The 19,481-nt window shown below is 44.0% G+C and overlaps 1 protein-coding gene across 1 annotated transcript in view; it reads right to left on the bottom strand.

Moving 5' to 3' along the window:
- The window catches only part of Stmnd1 (stathmin domain containing 1), a 36,745-nt gene extending 18,054 nt beyond the window's left edge, over positions 1 to 18,691 (bottom strand). Inside the window, exon 1 of the mRNA XM_052728484.1 lies at positions 18,550 to 18,691. Coding sequence (XP_052584444.1) covers positions 18,550 to 18,636 — 87 coding nt within the window. The 5' untranslated portion in view covers positions 18,637 to 18,691. The remainder of the gene's footprint in view (positions 1 to 18,549) is intronic.
- Positions 18,692 to 19,481: the final 790 nt, after the last annotated feature.

The raw sequence follows: 19,481 nt of genomic DNA on the forward strand, positions 1-19,481 counted from the left end.
TTTTTTTGTCAGAAAATTTACTAACATGGAAAATTATTGATACTGTGAGTAGGCCTGTTACTGTGGCTGCTCCCGATTGTGTTGTTCAGCACCTTATGGAACTGGATTATGGTTGAAACTTGGAAGAGTTGGAGATACAGGCTAGAGAACTCCAGAATGCTATAAGCAGAGTTTAGTGGGAAGTCACGAAGGGAGCTCAGAAATCCAAAATACAACAGAAATGCTGATAGTAACTGTTCCCGAGAGGTTTCAAATGCAAGTGAGAACTCTATTGGGAATTAGACAAGGGGATATGAGCTTAAATTCTGGCAAAGGACTCTACATTCTACCCGTGCCCTGGGAGTTTGTGTAAGGCTAAATTTCAAGTTGACAATCTATTAGAAAACGTTCAAGGGAATAAAACATTCACATTGTGGCATGGATATTGCTAGTTTCTTTCAGCCCAATTTACAGTGAAACCTGGTAGCAAAAATCAGAGTAAAAGGAATAGAAAAAACTTGTGATAGGGACAGAAAAAGATTGTTTATGGTTGGTAAGGAAATTAGCACCATTAAAAAGGAAGCCAAGTACTTGCCTTTGAGATAACAGGAAAAGTACCTGGAAGCCATCAGGAATTGGCCTGGTGGCCTCCATCAATGCTTCATTATAACGACTGGAAAGACTGCTTTGAAATGAGAGCTCTAGAGAACCTTCCAGAAAAGAACTTTTCTGTGTTTAGTCATCCATGTACACAGGCTGTTGGAATTCTGACCCACTCCTTGGGGATCGGCCCTGTGTCCTGATGTAAAGTCCCCTTTAAAAAAGAAAGCTCCCCCTCCTCTCTCTCTTTCCTTCCATTCCCACGAGGTGTGCACCCTCAGCCCGCTTTCTCTTTCTGTCTTTCCCCCTTCCCTCTTTCTTCCCCCCACCAAATAAAACTATTCACCGAGCACTGCCTGCATGGTGTCTCTGTCTCTCACCCGCCGTGGGGCACCTTGGCTCCAAACCCACCCAAGGCCCCGTGCTGCATCATTACATTGGTGCTGCCTGACTGGGCAGGCTTCCTCCGGCGTTTTCTCCTCCCCACTGGCAGTTTGAGAAATGCTGGGACCCTGTACTGCCTAACACCATCACTTCTGCTGACTCTTCACCCTATTGGTAAGATTCCCTCCTTCCCTTCTGGCCGTCTACCACAAGTGAGGATTCATCTTGTCAACAGAGGTTTCTGGAAGACCTGGTACTGGGCACCACATGCCTCGGGCTTTCAGCCCTCAGGCCCTGTTCCTATGCAACGGCATATGGCACAGCTGCTGCCACTCACTCCATGGCCCATAACCTTTTACGATGATCCACTGGCTATCTTAAGCCATTATTGGTCCTCACTGACCTTCTGGGACACTGGAGGTCAGTCTGTTGGACCTTCTACCTCACTGTGGAAAATGTGCATACCACCTAAATGCCTCATCCTTCTCTTTGTCTCTGTTGCCTGGTTTTCTCCTTCTGCAGCCACCACGGCCCTGTCATGACCTAGGGGGTGGAGGCCTCTCTCCCACCTGGCTACACTGCTACTCTGTTTCCCAGTCTCCTCTACAGCACTGCCTCCAAGGTCCAATACATTAGCTGTGAAAGTTTCCTGGAAAAAATTTTCTCCGTCTTTCTTTTAAAAAGTCTATTTCTTATGTGTGGATAAAAATACATGATTGATGTGGCTACTTGTATGTATTTCTGACGGACTCTTAAATGCTTCCGTTTATCTGTTTATTATCTGTTCAGTTTGTCCTGGGGAAAAAAAAACACGTGATCAGACGCCAGAGGGCAGTCAAGTGGGCAGACACCATCTTGGCTAAGGTCAAAGAGGACAGGTTGTATGACCTCACTGCCATCTTTACTAAGGGCAGCAAAAAATCACTTCCTGTCAGTGGCTCAAGCATGGGCAGGGTGCCCAGCACTCAAGCCATCTGTACAGGGAGTAGGTCAAGAAAGCACCACCTCATGCCAATGCCCAGCAGGTCCAGTCTCATCCTGGTGTTCATTCCTCCACTGCTGCTGCCCCCCTCCCCCGCCCCAGGCTCCACATGCTGGTGATAGGGCCAACTTGCCAGCTCATTTTATAGATTAAAAAAAATCAAGCCTGCCGGGCGGTGGTGGTGCACACCTTTAATCCCAGCACTCGGGAGGCAGAGCCAGGCGGATCTCTGTGAGTTCGAGGCCAGCCTGGACTACCAAGTGAGTCCCAGGAAAGGCGCAAAGCTACACAGAGAAACCCTGTCTCGAAAAACCAAAAAAAAAAAAAAAAAAAAAAAAAAAAAATCAAGCCTTACTTTTCCTAAAGCTACTAAGTCTCTCAACATAAATAAATGATTTAAATGTTTCAGATTATTTTCCCCTTCTATGATATTGTTATATTAAGATTTTAAAAGTTCAGATTTTAACATTAATACAATTCTCATATTGCTTGGGTCACAAGCTCAGGATTTTAAATATTCCTTGGTTGTCTTCTAAATATAAACTTAAACTTCTCATCAGGCCAAAGACATCTCTGTCCAATCTGTACCTGGTTCTCTCTAAACAAAAAATTATACAAACCTTTTAACCCAAATCTATAATTTTGCTAGGACTCAAAGGTATGGGCCTCAATATCCATTACCTGCACCTGCTTTTCTATGATTTAAATTTCAATACTGGTTGATAATACTAATATATCTAAAACTTTTATGTCCTTTTATAAAATAAGAATTCATATAAGCCTCAGAGGATCCACTTCACAGAGGTCAAAATAGCTCCAGATAAATGAGTTTTCCTCACCTGTCTATTTCTGAGGATGGTGTTTTTGTCTCTCCTGGTCTGCCTTTCTCAATTACTAAGACCATAGGCCCAAAGGCTCCAAATAAGCTCATAAATTTTAACTTTTGTCTCTATCTGCTTTGGCAGATTCCCACTTGGCTGGCAGACACATCTAAGCATCAATTGCTGCAATCTGCTCCAAAGGATGATGAGCTCTAGACTTACTGAAGGCTGATATGATGTGGACCACTTCAACCAAGTGTAATTTTTCCCTGTCCCTACAGTCAGATCAGATGACCACATGCTTTTGATAAATACCCCAGTGCCTGGGTTCCCTCCTTACTTTTGACTAGCCTCTTGGCCTCCTTGGGCTCTGACCTCCTGCTCCCCATTTCAGCTTGAAGCAGCTATAGAAGAGCATCATCCCTGCCCCCTCCAAACAAACAAACAAACAGGCTAAAGAGGTATGTCAAAGAAAAACCCCTGGCATTGGGGACAAATTGTCTACCTAATGCCCATTGATATACCAGGAAACTGGATCCAATATTGTCAATTGATTTTTCAACTAAAATGGTTCTGCAATTGGATAAGATACTTGATCTTTATGCAGAACAAAAGAGATATTATATGACCTTAAGAAATAATTATTTCTATATAAATCATTCAGGATTATAATCTGGCTGTACTCAAAGATCAAAACTACAGGGATAAGCTTTACTTAGTCCCTTGCACATGTTTTCAGGGTTGAGCTTAAAACAAGTAACTAGAAACAAAGTTTATTTATTCAGATATACCTGGACAGTCTTCAAATACTTCAGAGATCTGCAGAATATGGCATCTAAAATGTTTAACTAAAAAGCTTTCATGATAGAGGGACATGCTGACTCCTGGCAGGACCTTTATATCCTCCAAAGAAGAAGGCTGGGCACAGAAAAACCTCCACCCAGAACTTGCTCCAGAGTGGCAGCATAAGCCACTGAGATGGGCACAGAAGAACCTCAACTGCTGCCAGGGCCTTCTTCAGACCATGGACAACAGGACTTCTGGAACCCATTGCCTCACTTTTGCCTAGACAAAGTAGCAGCCTACTTTGGACCATCGTCCTTCCCACAAGTTCCTATCCCACAACCATCAGATCTTCTGAGGCCTGGCAGCCAAAGACTGATATTGTTGACCTGAGAACTCTGCCCTCAATGACCATGGAAGACCCTGGGGTGGTTATCTAGGTAGCCAACAGGTAAGTCTCTGTCACTTTCAATTGCTAACTCAGGTAAAATTTATCCTTCTCAGATCTCTGATTCCATCGGATGACCAGGTTTGCTTCAGCTGCCTTCTCAGTTCTCTGTGTGAAATTCATAGATCTCCCTCTCCTAGGGCTGCTACTAGGTCTAGACACAATTTACCTTGTTATCAGATCAGATAAACTCAAAGAATAAATTTTAATATGACTTTTTACTATTGACTGCTCTTGCTATCCTCTGGAGAATCTGATAAAGAAATAGCTGTAAGGTTTTTTATATGAAGACAGGAAAGCAGTCTCACTTCTGTTCACTCTGATGATGTTTAGGAAAGCCTCCCTCCTCCTTTACTCACTCAACCACTTCCACTCAGTAAATTTCCTCTGGATATAGATTTAAAGATATATTTCATTGGGCTGAAGCCAGAAAATGTTCATGCCTTTTAACCTAAAGCCATAGCCTTTTGCTATGACACCAGGATGTAAATCCGTTCCAGCTGTCTGACAGATACCTGCAGGCTCCTGGAAAAAGTTCTGTTACTGTGTCAAGAAATCTGGTCTGACAAAAACTTAACAGTCTCCAGAGCCCATTTTGACTCCACCCATTTTCGAGTGTATTTTGCAGTCTCACTCCTCCTGCCCCGGCCAAGGCCAACCCACAGAGGGTCCTCCAGATACGCCAGCCCCTGCACCAGCTCCGAGGATGCCCACCACCAACCGAGGATGCCAACTGGGATGGATGCACCCTCACCTCCAGAGAAACAGCAGATGTGATGGCTCATGTACTCCTAAAGAATACATCATCCCTCAATTCACTGCTGGTACCACCTCTCCAGGCTCAAGCAGTCATCTACCCAGTAAGCAGAGCCTGGTTTTCCAAGATGTCCCAATAAAGGGCATATCCACCCTTGTGTCTCACTCATTCACTCTTGCCTCTTCTGTACAACCAGGGCACTTCTCTGTTTCATTCTTTCTGGCAGGTATCACTCTTCCCATGGCTATCCCAGCTCCTAAGGCTAATGATAATCTATTTTTTCCTCCTAGCAACCTGTCTTCTCAGCTCCTTCAAGGAACAGACGCATGAGATTTCCACACCTGAGATCTCCACAATGATGGCCAACTAAATGCTTCTTCACTCATACCTCCTGCCGGGTGTGTGACCCTGAACTCCCAATTTCCCCCTTCCACTTCACTCCAAAATCAGAAAGGAAGCAGTCTCAAGAATTCAGTGCCCTTGTTCCCCCACTTGCTATCCATAACTCTCCTTTTTATAATAATCAAAATGGAGGAATGTTGGCATTCTGGCCCACCCTTTGGGGACCCGCCCTGCATCCTGATGTAAAGTCTTCTTTAAAAAAAGAAAACTCCCCCTCCCCCTCTCCAAATACACCAGAGGCTTCCATGCCGTATCGTTACATAGGCATCAAAGGGTATTTACAAGAAGACCTGGTTACTTCCCCCTGGGAACTGTCCTTAATATCATTCATACGATGCTAGTTTTCCAGGCACCTAGAATGTAAGAGTTACGACGGAGTGATGAAGATTCCGCCAAGATTAATAAGGAAAGTCTAGGGAGCCAGGCAATTGCATGTCATGGTTAACATGCTTGCAGGTATGCCCCTGAGAGGGCATGGTGAGAAGCTGTAAGGGTGAAGCCTACACCGCAGTGGAGATCACTGGATGTCAGGAAAACATGAACAAGGAACCTGTCCTGGGGAAATTCCTGCCAGAGATCACAGCCAGCTGGGGAAGGCACTTTGGGCTTTGGCCAAGAAGGCTGTGGGGGTGGGGCTGGCCAAGTCCTTGAGGTGCACATCTTGCCACCACTTATATCTGATGTCCAACCTGAAGAAGAGTTCCAGTCTGGTTTGGCCCCTTCCTTCCCATTCCTTTCTTTAGAACGAAGATATTCAATCTGTGTGATTGCATCTTAGAAGTATTGATTTTTTTATCACTTTCATTTTTTCAATCATTACCAGAGATCAAATTTGGAGTCTTGTATGTTGGTTGTAGGTAAACGTATTACTACTGAGCTACTTCCCCAGCTTATGTAATTTTTATGTGGACTCACAGCTAAGGGCCTGAGAGAAGTCTTAGTCTAACTCAAAAGGAGGGATTGCTAGATTCAAGCCACCATTCTGAGCCTTACTGGGGGCACCAAGATGAACAAGTTCACAATCATTAATCAGGTGTAAAACTAGAAATACCACTGTTTAAAAAAAAGAGTATTTTTTTTTCAAATACATGTTTTGTAGTTTAACATGTAAAAAATCCATTGAAATAACCAAGTAATAAAGAAGACAATTGTGATGCCCAAGTCTGTGTCAATTGGGATAGGCTATAGCAGCCAGTTTTTCAATCAAACTATAATCTAAGTATTATAGTGAAGGCATTTTGTAGATATAATTGCATCTACAACCAATTGACATAAAGTAGAAGAGATTCTTTAGACCACCTGGGTGGGTCTCTTTCAATCAGTTCAAAGGGTTTCTGGAGTAGACGTAAGATCTACCTGAGGGAAAAGAAATTGTGCCTATGGATTGCAGTTTTACTCTAGCCTGCCCTTTATTGTCACATCCTATAGAGTTTGGACATGGCTGACCAGTCTCATGTATATTCACCTGTTCATCCTGTTGGTTTTGTTCCTCTGGTAGCATCCTGACTGATATAGAGACTCAGTAGAAAATGATAATTACCACCCACTGAATAGAAGCATTATCAGCATGTTGGTATTATGACCTCCTAGGTATATTTGCTTATATAAGATTTTTAAAGGGTAAATTAGAATTTGCTGAAAAGCCAATGAAAAGGAGTTCAGAGTCGTGTGGTTATTGGGGAACTACAAGATAAAAGAACACAATGAAATGCTTCCCACCCACACGATGACCACAGTGAGAAGACAATAGTGAGTGGTGGTGAGCATGTGGGGAAGCTGGAACCCGCACGCACACAGTGGTATGAGCACACAGAACAGTGCTTCTACTCTGGAAAACAATTTAAGAGTTCCTGTAGAAAGTTAATCATGGAGCAACTGCAAACTGGAAACTCCACTCCTGGGTTTATACACTAGCAAAATGAAAATAGTATTCAGCTCAAAACTAGCACATGGTGCCTATAATTACTATTCATAATGTTCAGAAAGTGGAAACAACTCAAATATCTATCTATCAAATATATAAAATGATGATTAGGAAAAGGAAATGTAATGTAATCATGCAAAATATTATTTAACAATCAAAGGAAATTAAATACTGACACATGTCTTTACATAGACATTTAAAAACTTTCTCAGAGATAGAGGTAGGTTCAGACACTGTGTAGGGCAAGAGCACAGGGTGAGTGAGGGGAAGAGGATTGACTGCTCATAGGTAGTCATTTCTTTGGGGAAGGATGTTCTAAAAATAGATGACATAAATGGCTGTCACTTTCATATTTTAAGGGTGAATTGTATAGTGCATGAATTATACTACAATGAAAATGTTATTAAAAATAAAATTGATCAGATTTTCTGTGATTTGTATAACACATTTTACCACTGACTATAAAGTAGAGACATTTACCTGACTCAACCTCATTCTATTTAATGTTGAAGAATAGCTCCTTATGGTCAATAGTGTGAGTTCATTATGTAGTTCACTATGTAACCATACCACACTTTATTTAGTGCATTCCTGGGGACTTCTAATTTTCCAGTATTATAAGCCAGGCTAGTATTATGCTTGTTCATATATATATTTATTAACTGATTCAATCATTTTGTGACAGTTCCTAGATGTATACATTCTAGCTGAAAGGCTATGCACGTTCAATACTGTAGGTATTTCCAGAAGGTTCTTCATAAACACTGCACCACTTCATAAACCCTGCTGCCTTGCTTATATAGTCTACAAGCCACTGACACAAGCCACTGGTCCCTGGTCCCACAGCAAAGGAAGAAAAAGGCAGTGGGTTTTCCTTCCGCCTGTCCATCATCACAGGCATCATCATCAACACTGAGAAAGCAGATTCCCGAGAAGAGCTGTCTTAGTTTGGGCTACTGTTGTTGTGACAAAACACCATGACCAAAGCTAGTTGAGAGGGAAAGGGTTTATTTGGCTTACATTTCCATATCACTGTTCATCATTAAATGAAGTCAGGACAGGGACTCAGAACAGGAAAGGAACCGTGAAGCAAGAGCTGATGCAGAGGCCATGGAGGAGTGCTGCTTACTGGCTTTCTCCCCCTGGCTTGCTCAGCCTGCTTTCTTATAGAATCCAGGACCACTAGCCTAGGGATGGCACCACCCACAATAGACTGGGCCCTCCTACATCAATCATTAATTAAGAAAGTGCTGTACAGGCTTGCTTACAGCCCAGACTTATGGAGGCATTTTCTCCACAAGGGTTCCCTCTTCTCAGATGACTCTAGCTTGTGTCAAGGTGACATAAAGCTAGCCAGGATAAGAGCCTTTACATACAACATACCTACACCACACAATATATGTAACATGAACACGCATATGTATTTGATATGTACAGCAAAGGAAAGCAAGACTGCTCTAGTTTATTTTCTGTAGCTATGACAAAAACACCCTGAACAAAAGTAACTTAGGGGAGAAAAGGATTTATTTGGCTTGTACTTCCAGGCCACCGCCCATCACTGAGGGAAGTCAGGGTAGGAACTCAAGACAGGAACTTGAAGCAGAAACCATGTAGAAATGCTGCCCATGGCTTGCTTGAAGGCCTGTGTTTAGCTAGCTTTCCTATACGGCCCAGGACCCCCTGGCTAGGAATGGTGCCTCCCACAGTAGCATGGGACCTCCTACATTTACATCAGTAGCATGGGACCTCCTACATTTACATCAGTAGCATGGGACCTCCTACATTTACATCAGTAGCATGGGACCTCCTACATTTACATCAGTAGCATGGGACCTCCTACATTTACATCAGTAGCATGGGACCTCCTACATTTACATCAGTAGCATGGGACCTCCTACATTTACATCAGTTAGCAATCAAGACACTCTCCCCACAGAGTTGTCCACAAGCCAATCTGATTGGGGCAACCCCTCCACTGTGGCTTCTCCCCTCACTCTAGGATGTGTCCAGCTGACAAAGCTAAGCAAGACAGACACTGTGTGATGCTTTCCTCTCAGTGGCTCAGCGCTCTGGTTGAACTTAAAGATGTACAAGCCCTGTTGTGATTTCTTTCCCTAGTTTTCAGCTATTGAAAGCCAGTGATAGTGAGAGGAGCATCCTTACAAGTTCATTGCATTTGTGGACTCACTTTTTTTTTTTCAGCCAGCAATGTACCACGTGACATGTAAGGACTGATTTTGTCATTATAACATTTTTTTTTTTTTTTTTTGGTTTTTTGAGACAGGGTTTCTCTGTGTAGCTTTGCGCCTTTCCTGGAACTCGCTTTGGAGACCAGGCTGGCCTCGAACTCACAGAGATCCGCCTGGCTCTGCCTCCCGAGTGCTGGGATTAAAGGCGTGCGCCACCACCGCCCGGCTCATTATAACATTTCTAAGTAGAGCTACTGACAATGTAAGAGGTTTAATGACAGTCACAGCAGCCAGCAAAATGATAAAACACTTAGGAACTGAGTGAAATTTGGAGTGTTATTAGACCGAAAGCGTTGGCTTTCCTCCCCACATTCTGCAAACTACAGCTTGGAATAGATTCAAACACTACAACTTCAAATGACCTTACAATGGCTTCCCGTCACTGGAGCTGCTTGATTTGGGATGGGAACCCTAGTGAGGATCTCTACCCATCTGCATTTACAGACAGGTGCTTTTGAGTCCTGGGAGTGAAAGAAAGTGTGTAGCAGACAGAACAATCCTTTAGCATCTCCTAACATATACCAGCCTTCCGTTTCCAGAAAGAGATGAAAGGTTTTTCTCTTTGGAAAACTAAGAATATCTTTCAAATGTCATGTCAACTTGTAGCACATTGTAGGAATGTTAGCCCCATTTTTAAAATCTAGATTGCGGTAGCTGTAAGTCAAAGGCACCGGCAATACTGATAAATACTTAAATCTGTACACTCTTGGGATGTGGCCAACCATGCTCAGGTCTACCTATGCATGCAAGGTTTATGTTTTCATACCAGTATGCATTACATATTGTATTAACCTATCTGTATTGCACAAGAAGGGCCCTGGGTGGGATGACAGAAGGAACGTGGAAGGTTCTTTCCTGTCCCCACGATGAAGTTGTCAAAGCATGGGTTCAATGTGTTCGATGTTTTGTATTGACCTTTTTGTATACTTCGATGCCTTGGAGCTAACATTTTTACCAGGTTTAACATTAAAACCTCGTAAGTCCCAAGCTGACAGCTGTGAGGGAGAGTCACCGACATTCTAAAAAGACACTGGTTTCAACTACAGACAGGTGTCTGTTGTTTGTTTTATTGTGGTTTGTGTGTGTGTGTGTGTGTGTGTGTGTGTGTGTGTGTGTGTGTGTGTGTGTGTGTTTGTGTGTGTGTGTGTGTGTGTGTGTGTGTGTGTGTGTGTGTGTGTGTGTAGTGTAAGTACTGTATGCACTTCTGTAGCTTCTTGTGGGAAACATAGTTTCCAAACAGCTTGGCAGGAATCACTTGTAGCTACTCCCTGAGCTGAAATCTTCAATCACTCCATGAGCAGAAGCTTGCATAAATACATTTGCCTGTGGACCTATGGGAAGACTTTGTTCTTTAGAACTAGCATTTTTGCTATTTTACTCTTAGTAATATAATTACAAATAGCAACCCCTCAAAAACACTCAGGAATGGCTCTTTAACAAGATTTAAGAGAGCTGAGAAATGGCTGAGCAGGAAAAGCCCTTGCTGTGCAAACGTGAGGATATGAGTTTGGATCCCCAGTCCGAGGGTGGTGGGGTGTGTCTGTATTCCCAGTGCTGGGAGACAGAGACAGGAAGATTCCAGGGGCTTGTTGATTAACCAGTCTAGCCAATGAATGAGCACCACGATCAGTGAGAGGAACTCTTCTAAAAAGTAAGGCACAAGTCACTGAGGTGCTCAGGGGGAAAGCACCAATGCCAAGCCCAATGACCCAAGTTCAATCCCTGGAACCCACATGGAGGAAGGAGAGAATTGACTTCCATAGGCTGTTTACTGACCCCCATTGTTGTGTACACACAATATAAAAATGCAATATAAATACTGTAGTGGCCAATAGAAGAAGCTACTCAACATTAACTTTTGGCTTCAACAAAAGCATGGGTGCATGCACCCCCCTCACACACATGTGCATGCACACAGAAATGTTTGCACATACACACAAACACACAATGTTTTAACAAGTAACTTAGTTCTTTTGCAATAAAAAATGCAAGACTTCTATCAGATGTTAGAGAATACCTATGAAGGGTCCTTTTTGACCATTCACTGTCTTAGTTAGGGTTTCTATTGCTATGAAGAGATAACCATGACCATGGCAATTCTTATAAAGGAAACATTAAATCGTGGTGGCTCACTTACAGTTCAGAGGTTTAGTCCATCATTGTCATGGCAGGAAGCAAGGCAGCATGCAGGCAGACAAGGTGCTAGAGAGGAAGCTGAGAATTCTTATATCTTGACTCAGGCATCAGGAAGTGGTCTCAGACACTGAGTGTGTCTTGAGCATATATGAGACCTCAAAGCTGGTCTCCACAGTGACATACTTCCTCTAACAAGGCCACGCCCATTCCAACAAAGCCACACTTCTTAATAGTGCCACTCCCTTTGGGGGCCATTTTTTTCAGACTACCACATTCCACTCGCTGGCCCCCAAAGGCTTGTAGCCATATCATAATGAAAAATGCATTCAATCCAACTTCAAAAGTCCCCATAGTCTATAACAGTCTCAAACTTATTTAAAAGTCTAAAGTTCAAAGTCTCTTTTGAGATTCATGCAATCTCTTAACTGTAATTCCCTATAAAATCAAAATAAAAAAGCAGATAGCATACTTCCAACATATAATGGCACAGGATGTACATTACCATTCCAAAATGTAGGGAAGGAAGTGAGGAAATACTGGACCAAAGCAAGACCAAAAACCAGCTGGTCAACTCCAAACTCCATGTGTCCATGTCTAATGTCAAAGTGCTCTTCAGATCTCCAACTCCTTTCAGCTTTGTTGACTACAACATAATTCTTTCTCTTAGGCTGGTTCTACTCACTGTTAGGAGCTCTCCTGGGCAGGTATCCCACAGCTCTGGCATTCTAACATTTTGGGGTCTCTAAGGCAATCCAGGCTTCAACTTCACAGCTTCATACAATAGTGTCTCTAGGCCTCCATTCAGGGACACCCCTAATACATGCCTGGCCTTAGCGGCTTTTTTTAGTTGCAGAGGCAAATTCCATAGTTCCTTTCTTTTATCCTTAACTCCAGAACCACATGGCCGAAGCTGCCATGTTCTGCTGCTTATGGGGGCTGGAACATGGCCCCTTGTTCAATTATCTTCACCAACTTTCTGTTTTCTGTAGTTTCCTTCACTGCCTAAACTTGGCTATTCTGAAACTGAATCTTTAGACCAGACTGGCCTTGAACTCAGAGATCTTTCAATTACATCTTCACCAGCTTTCTGTTTTCAATGGTTTTCTTTACTGTCTAAGGTTGGCTGTTTTGGAACTTGCTCTGTAGACCAAGCAGACCGCAAACTCAGATATCTGCCAGCCTCTGTCTTCGGAGAGCTGGGATTAAAGGTGTGTGCTACCACACCTGGCTCTAAACCTTTCTTTAATTCCTTTTTAAAAGTTGGAAATTTAGCTGGGTAGAATCTTGCCTTGAGGTCACCACTCCCTTCATTCTATTTTTTAATCTGTTTATCTCCTTGAACACAGAGTTTAGTTCCATTCCACTTTCTGGTGCTCCTTTTCTCCTCAAATTTTATATTTTCTTGCTCCTTATCATTATAAATCTGCATAAGAATAACCAGTAATAACCACAAAACACAGTCAATACTAGGCTATTTTGAGATTTCCTCTGCCAATGGAATTAATCCAAAACTCATCACTTTAGCCTCAGGCAGACTTGTTGGACCAGAGCAAAAAGTAGCCACATTTTTCACCAAAATATCACAGGAACAATTTCTAGACAACATATTGAAATTCTTCTCCTCTGAAACTCTTGAGCTAGCTCCTCACAGTTCAAATCACTCTTAGCACCACTGTCTTCCATGCTCCTACTGGTATGGCCCGTTAAGAGGGCTGAAAGCATTCCACTGCTTTCCTATATTGAACTCCCAAAGTCCAAATTCCTCCAAACAAAAGCATGGTCAGGTCTTTTACAGCAATACCCCATTTCCTGGTACCAACTTCTGTTTTAGGGTTTCTATTGCTGTGAAGAGACACCATAACCACGGCAACTCTTATAAAGAAAAACATTTAATTGGGATGGTTCAGAGGTTTAGTCCATTACCATCATGGCAGGAAGCAAGGCAGCATGCAGGCAGACATGGTGCTTGAGAAGGAGCTGAGAGTTCTTACATCTTCACTTACAGGCAACAAGAAGTGGTCTCAGACTTGGGTGTGACTTGAGTACATATGAGACCTCAAAGTCTGCCTCCACTGTGACACACTTCCTCCAACAAGGCCACACCCAATTCAACAAAGCCACACCTCCTAATAGTGCCACTCCCTTTGGGGGCCATTTTCTTTCAAACCATCAATCACTAAATTCTAAGCTCTCTCCTTTAATCCTAGGCCAGACAGAAAAAGAGCATTTCTCCAACTGAGAAAAGTTGCCCATGCTTTTCCTATTATGATGCATTATTTTTCTGCAATGCTTTCCTATCTCTTTAGACTAAGGTAAAAGTGACCAGGAAGTCTATAGACAACTCCCAAGAATTTTAATTTAGAATATATTTTAAAGTTAAAAATGCTAAGAAATGTAGATGCTTCACACAAGCAAACACAGTCATCTCATTTTAAAGGCATCTCTGAACTCCTAAACTCTAGGTCAGTCATTCTCAATCTGTGAGTCATGACCCCTTTGGGGGTCAAAGACCCTTTCACAGGAGTTGTCTAAGACTATCAGAAACATCAGATATGCTGTGGATGATTGATTGATAAATAAAGTGCTGATTGGCCAGTAGCCAGGCAGGAAGTATAGGCAGGATAAGGAGTGAGAAAAATTCTGGGAAGTGGAAGGTTGAGGCAAGGAGATGCTGCCAGCCACTACTATGAGGAGCAGGATGTAAAGTACCGGTAAGCCACAAGCCACATGGCAAGCTATAGATTTATAGAAATGGGTTAATTTAAGATATAAGAACTAGATAGCAAGAAACCTGAGCCACACAGCCATACAGTTTATAAATAATATAAGCATCTGTGTGTTTGTTTGGGTCTGAGCAGCTGCAGGATTGGCGGGTGAGAGAGATTTTTCCTGACCGTGGGCCAGGTAGGACCAGGAGACACATATATTTATATTATGAGTCATAACAGTAGCAATGAAAATAATTTAATGTTGAGGGTCACCACAACAGAAGGAAATGTATTAAAGGGTCCCAGCATTAAGAAAGTTGAGAACCACTGCTCTAGGTTCTCTGCATTTGGGAAAGTAGTAGAGTCGTTATTCTGATGGCCACTGAGTGTTTAATTAATGATAATCATAGCCTTCCCAGTTCAGATTTCCAGAGTCAAGTGCATGGGCAGAGAAGACGCAGGCAGGAGTCAAGCGAGTTTATTGTCCAGTAACTTTAGTGTTGAGCTTCCTCCTTGCCAATATCGTGAGTCTCTCTGTGCTACTGGAAGACAAGAACACTGTAAGGAATCTGGGGAATGGGCAAGTATGGAACCACTCACAAAGTATTCATTAGTGGCACATTTGTCTGAGTCAGTGTGCTATAGATGACAGACTTTCTATCTATAAGGGCAGCTCAGGATGGACACAGAATGGATACGATAAGGGAACACTGTAAGTTCTTCCTTCAATCCAACAGAAGGATCAACCTCACCATGGTGGCAGGAGCAGGGCCAAAAAGCAAAATAGGGAGTGACAAGGAGTTCTCTCAAAGATGGGGCTGTGTAACCTGTGCAGGGGGAAGGAAAAACCTGATGGGGGCGGGGTGGTGGTGGTGGCTGGGACAGCAGGTGCAGAGACTCTCAGGGAAGGAAACAGAGTACTTGTTGAACTTCACGAAGGTTTGCTTTAAAAAGGCTGTGGGAAGGAGGAAGCTGGAGAAAGTACCGGGGTCAGCTCAAGGACGAACATGGATGGCTATGCTAAGGATGCTAAGGATTTGATGTCAGGATAGTAATGACATTGCCGTCACTTATTTCCTGCTCTTATTCTGTGTGAAGCATGAGTGTGAGTACTTTATGTGAATTAAATTCACTTAATCCTCATAAGAATTCAACAAAGATAAGTATTACTATTTCTGTTATTTTATGGATAAGAAAACTAGGGCAATGTAGAGGTATAAAAGAATTGGCCTGAAGGCATGTCTATGGCACATTGTCTTGACTGTTGGTTGATGGAGGAGGACCCAGTCTACTGTGGACAGCACCACTGGGCAGACAGTCCTGGGTTGTATAAGAAGGCCAGGTAAGCATGGGCCTTAGTTCTAGCTAGCAAGTAGCACTTCTCCATGGTTTCTGCTTGAAGTTCCTCCTTAAGTCTCTGTGTGACCTGGAAGTGTAAGACAAATAAATTCCCCTCCCAAGTTACTTTTTGGGTCATGTTGTCACAGAAATAGAAAGGAAACTGGACACACACTCAGGGCCCCTTCTAGGCTCTGTGGTGGCTTGACTTAGAAGAACTAGTGTATTTGACAGTTGGAAGGACTTGACTTGTGGCCCTGACACCTGGTCTATATAATAAAACTGTAGTTGGTGATAATTATACTATTGCACAAATGAAAGTAGAAAGAAAAGTAATATGAAGTGAAACTTTTCTTATGTATAATCATGCCTACAAAATAAACTAAAAAGATAATGAGTCTTAGCATAGTAATTCTAAATGACATAAATATATTTTTGGAAAATGAGAGTGAAAATGCATGCTTTCATGCTAACCCAAAGCAACAATTAGTAACAAAGATGGCCAGAGAGCTTCCGAGGAACTCAAGCACCTGTAGAGGAGAAGGGCCTTCAGATAGATGTGTGCTGAATGGCTTTCCATAGGGAGAAGCATGGGAAAGGCAGGGAGGTGCGAGCAGGCCCAGAGGCAGGCACTGTACGTCATTTGGCCTGGTGGACCAAGAGTCTCTTAGAGAGAAAGGGCAGTACAGAAAAGATGACATTAGCAAGGAAAGACAGAGGGTTAATATGTGAGGGGGAGATGCTTCTTGAGAAGTCAGGTAGCAGGGTGCTGGAAAGTGGTTAGGCAGTGACGGGAGAGGCAAAAGACCAAAGTCATCCTTGCTTACATAAAATTCTGTCTAAAAAAAGAAAAGAAAAAAAGAGTACTGATGCCTTGAAGTCAGACAGTCACTGTTGGGAGACAGAAAGCAGAGCATAGCATTTGCATGGGTGGCATCTGGAAACAGGCTTCTCTCAGAGTGCCAGGGACTGAGACTGGAGTCATAACCCTGCATCCCAGTTCTTTATATGTCTAAAGATAGGGTCTCAGGTGTGTCCTGGGCTGACCTTGAACTCACTATGTAGCTGAGGAGGACCTTGAAATCATGATCCTCCTGCCTCCACACCCTGAGTGAGGTGATTACAAGCATGCACGACCACATCTGATTCATGTATCATTAGGGGTGAAACCCAGGGCTCTGTGCAGGCTAGGTCAGCACTGTACCAACTGAACCACACACTGTGCCCTTCAGATTTGCTTCTTACAGCCCCTCCATGAGCTCAGATGTGCTACTGAGTGCCGGGTGCTACCACTGGCCCCTGGCCATGTTCACACTGTATCTGCTGAGAAGAGAGTGTATGCTTTTCACACAGCAGCCCTAAGAATGCCTTGTGGAAAAGGTGGTCCTGAGTGCCAGTGTGCAGCTCCTGCCAGCCTGGGAAAGAAGGTTATAGGCTCTCTTTCACCCTTCAAAAATTTTTGATGGCAAAATATATGGTGGACCTCTCCTTGGGTCACCCCAGTGAGATGGGGTCTTGGTATCCATGAGATGCCCATTCTGTTGGTCAAATAACTTTTCTGACAGAAGGGAAAGCATTCTACAGAGACCCCTGTGCCCTTCCCTCTGGCTATCAGACTGTTAAGACAAGGGTCCCCAAGAAGTTGGGGTCTCAGGCTAGGTGAGTGGACAGGGGAGTTGGTCAGTCAGAGGCAGGCTTTGTCTGTTTCACACAGATCTGACAACCTGTCAGATCACTTTTGCTGCAGAGTCTGGAGCTGAGATGATAATGTGGTCAATGATAGGCAGGAGCATACCTGGATCAGGACTGTTACCAGTCATTCTTGCCCTGAAAATTTAAGTTGTATTTCTATACACCTGTGTGCACATGTGTGGGACTCAGAAAATAGTTTTCAGGTCTTTCTTTCCACCATGTGGGACCAGGGCATTGAACTCAGGTCTTCAGGCTTGGCATAAATACCTTTATCCACCCAGTCACCTCATCCTCTGTTTAGACCTGCACCCTATGTCAGGACCCCAAAGATCCAAAGATGGACTTGGGGAGTCACTGGACCTTGTGTGTGTGTGTGTGTGTGTGTGTGTGTGTGTGTGTGTGTGTGTCCCTCTTCCCAATGTGGCCACATTGAAAAAATTAAAAACTCTCTCTGCTTTTCACTACTGTCTTTTGCTGACAATATGGAGTATGGGTGGCCAAGCCTGGCTTGTTATGGGTAGCAGAGCCTAACAGTTCAAGTAGAGTGGGGGAAGGATGGCAAACAACCCAGCTGTTCTGCCCCCATTGCACTGTGGGAACTTCCCTCTACTATCTCCAGATAAATGACACGATACAGGCTTGGGGCACAGTGGAAAGATTGGGAGGAGACTCTTACCAACCAGGTCCCCTCTAGCTCTGTCCCAGATAAGCTGCACAGCCCAGAGAATGTAGCCAGACAGTGAACAGAGCTCTCTGTGCTGTAAATAGATACAGAGAACAGGTTCCAGAACCACCAATTGCTAGCAGCTCCCAGAAACTCCCAACTTCTCCCGAAAAATCAGGGTGATGGGCAGAAACCACACCCCTCCTGTTATTCCGCATCTGCCTGGGGTATGACCTCATACGTTTGTCTGCTTGGATATAGGTACACAGAGACATGTACACTTTCTTGATTTGGAGACACCAGGCAACGGTGGCAGAATAAACATGCTGTCTCTTGGTTCTCCATCTGTCACAGTACCTACTAAGAGGGCACGGAATGGTAGACTGGCTCCAGACCACTCCAGAGCCTCCTAAGTGTGGAAGTGGGGGAAAGCCTGTCACTACTTTGTGATTGTTTTCTTCCTTGGGTCTCTCTTCATCTTTCTCTCTCTCCCCTCTCTCCCATCTCTCCCTTCCCTCCTTCCCTCCTGCTCTCTCTGACAGTGTCTTCTATGTAGCCCCAGTATGCACTAAGTAATCCAAGCAGGCTTCAAATTCAAACTGGAAGCAATTCTCCTGTCTCAGCCTTCTGCATGCTAGGGTTCCAGGCATGTGCTCCCACACAGTCTGTGATTGTCTTTTACCTTAGATCCCTCTTCCCAGCCCTTCCTGGGGGAGGGCACATGGCTCTGGCTCTGGTCCTCTGCTTGCTGGGAAGGTCCGCAGCCCATCGCTCCTCCTCTCTAGGCTCTGCCTGGGAGCTCCTGTCTCGTCTTTGAATCCCTGTTTCCCTGCCTGGGTCCAGCGCGTCCCTCCTCCCTCACCTCCAGGCTGGGCAGGAGGTTGCTGGGAACTGTTGCCATAATAAACCACATCACGCAGACCTGGGACCTGAGCAGCGATGAGACTTTTGCAAGGGAAAACTAGAAGATCTGAGAAGCTCTCCAAATCCCTAACAGGATACAAATTGGTCTCTCCCAGGCGCAAAGGGAGGGAAGAGTCTAAGCATCCTCCTGGATGCTCATTTCTTTATCTTTGGCAAGACCCCGGACACTCCCACACTCCCCTTACCGGGTCCAGGCATCACAGCCTGGCAGCCAGTGGAAGGCAATGCAGACAGCCGGCAGAGGCAATGTCACAGGGCACAAGCTCAGAAAGGATGGTCACACAAGAAACAAACCCACCCCATGATGAAAACCACACAGGACCACAGAGAGCTCTGCTGCTGCCAGTGGGTCTTGAAATCATTTTTACCTTGTAAGCTCCACTTTAGGAGTGGTTGGGCTGGGGGATGGTATATCCATATACATTGTGTAGAGAATGAAACAAATATGATGTCACTCGTCAAGAAAGGCAGAGCAGGGACTGCGGCTGCTCACGCGAGCAGCATACTTTCCTTCCTGAACCTCCGAACCCTTTCATCCTGTTTTCAACTTTGTTTGCCTTTTTAAACACTGAGGAAGTGTAGTCGAAAAGATACTTGAGACGTCTCAACTCTTCGTTTTCAAGGAGTGACTTTCCCAAGACCTCCAGGGAGCTAGTTAATGAGGGAACTGTGACCCGGACCCAGGGGGCC

Source organism: Peromyscus californicus, unplaced genomic scaffold (assembly GCF_007827085.1).
Source record: "Peromyscus californicus insignis strain IS unplaced genomic scaffold, ASM782708v3 Scaffold_8__1_contigs__length_139910024, whole genome shotgun sequence".
Classification (NCBI taxonomy): Eukaryota; Metazoa; Chordata; class Mammalia; order Rodentia; family Cricetidae; genus Peromyscus; species Peromyscus californicus.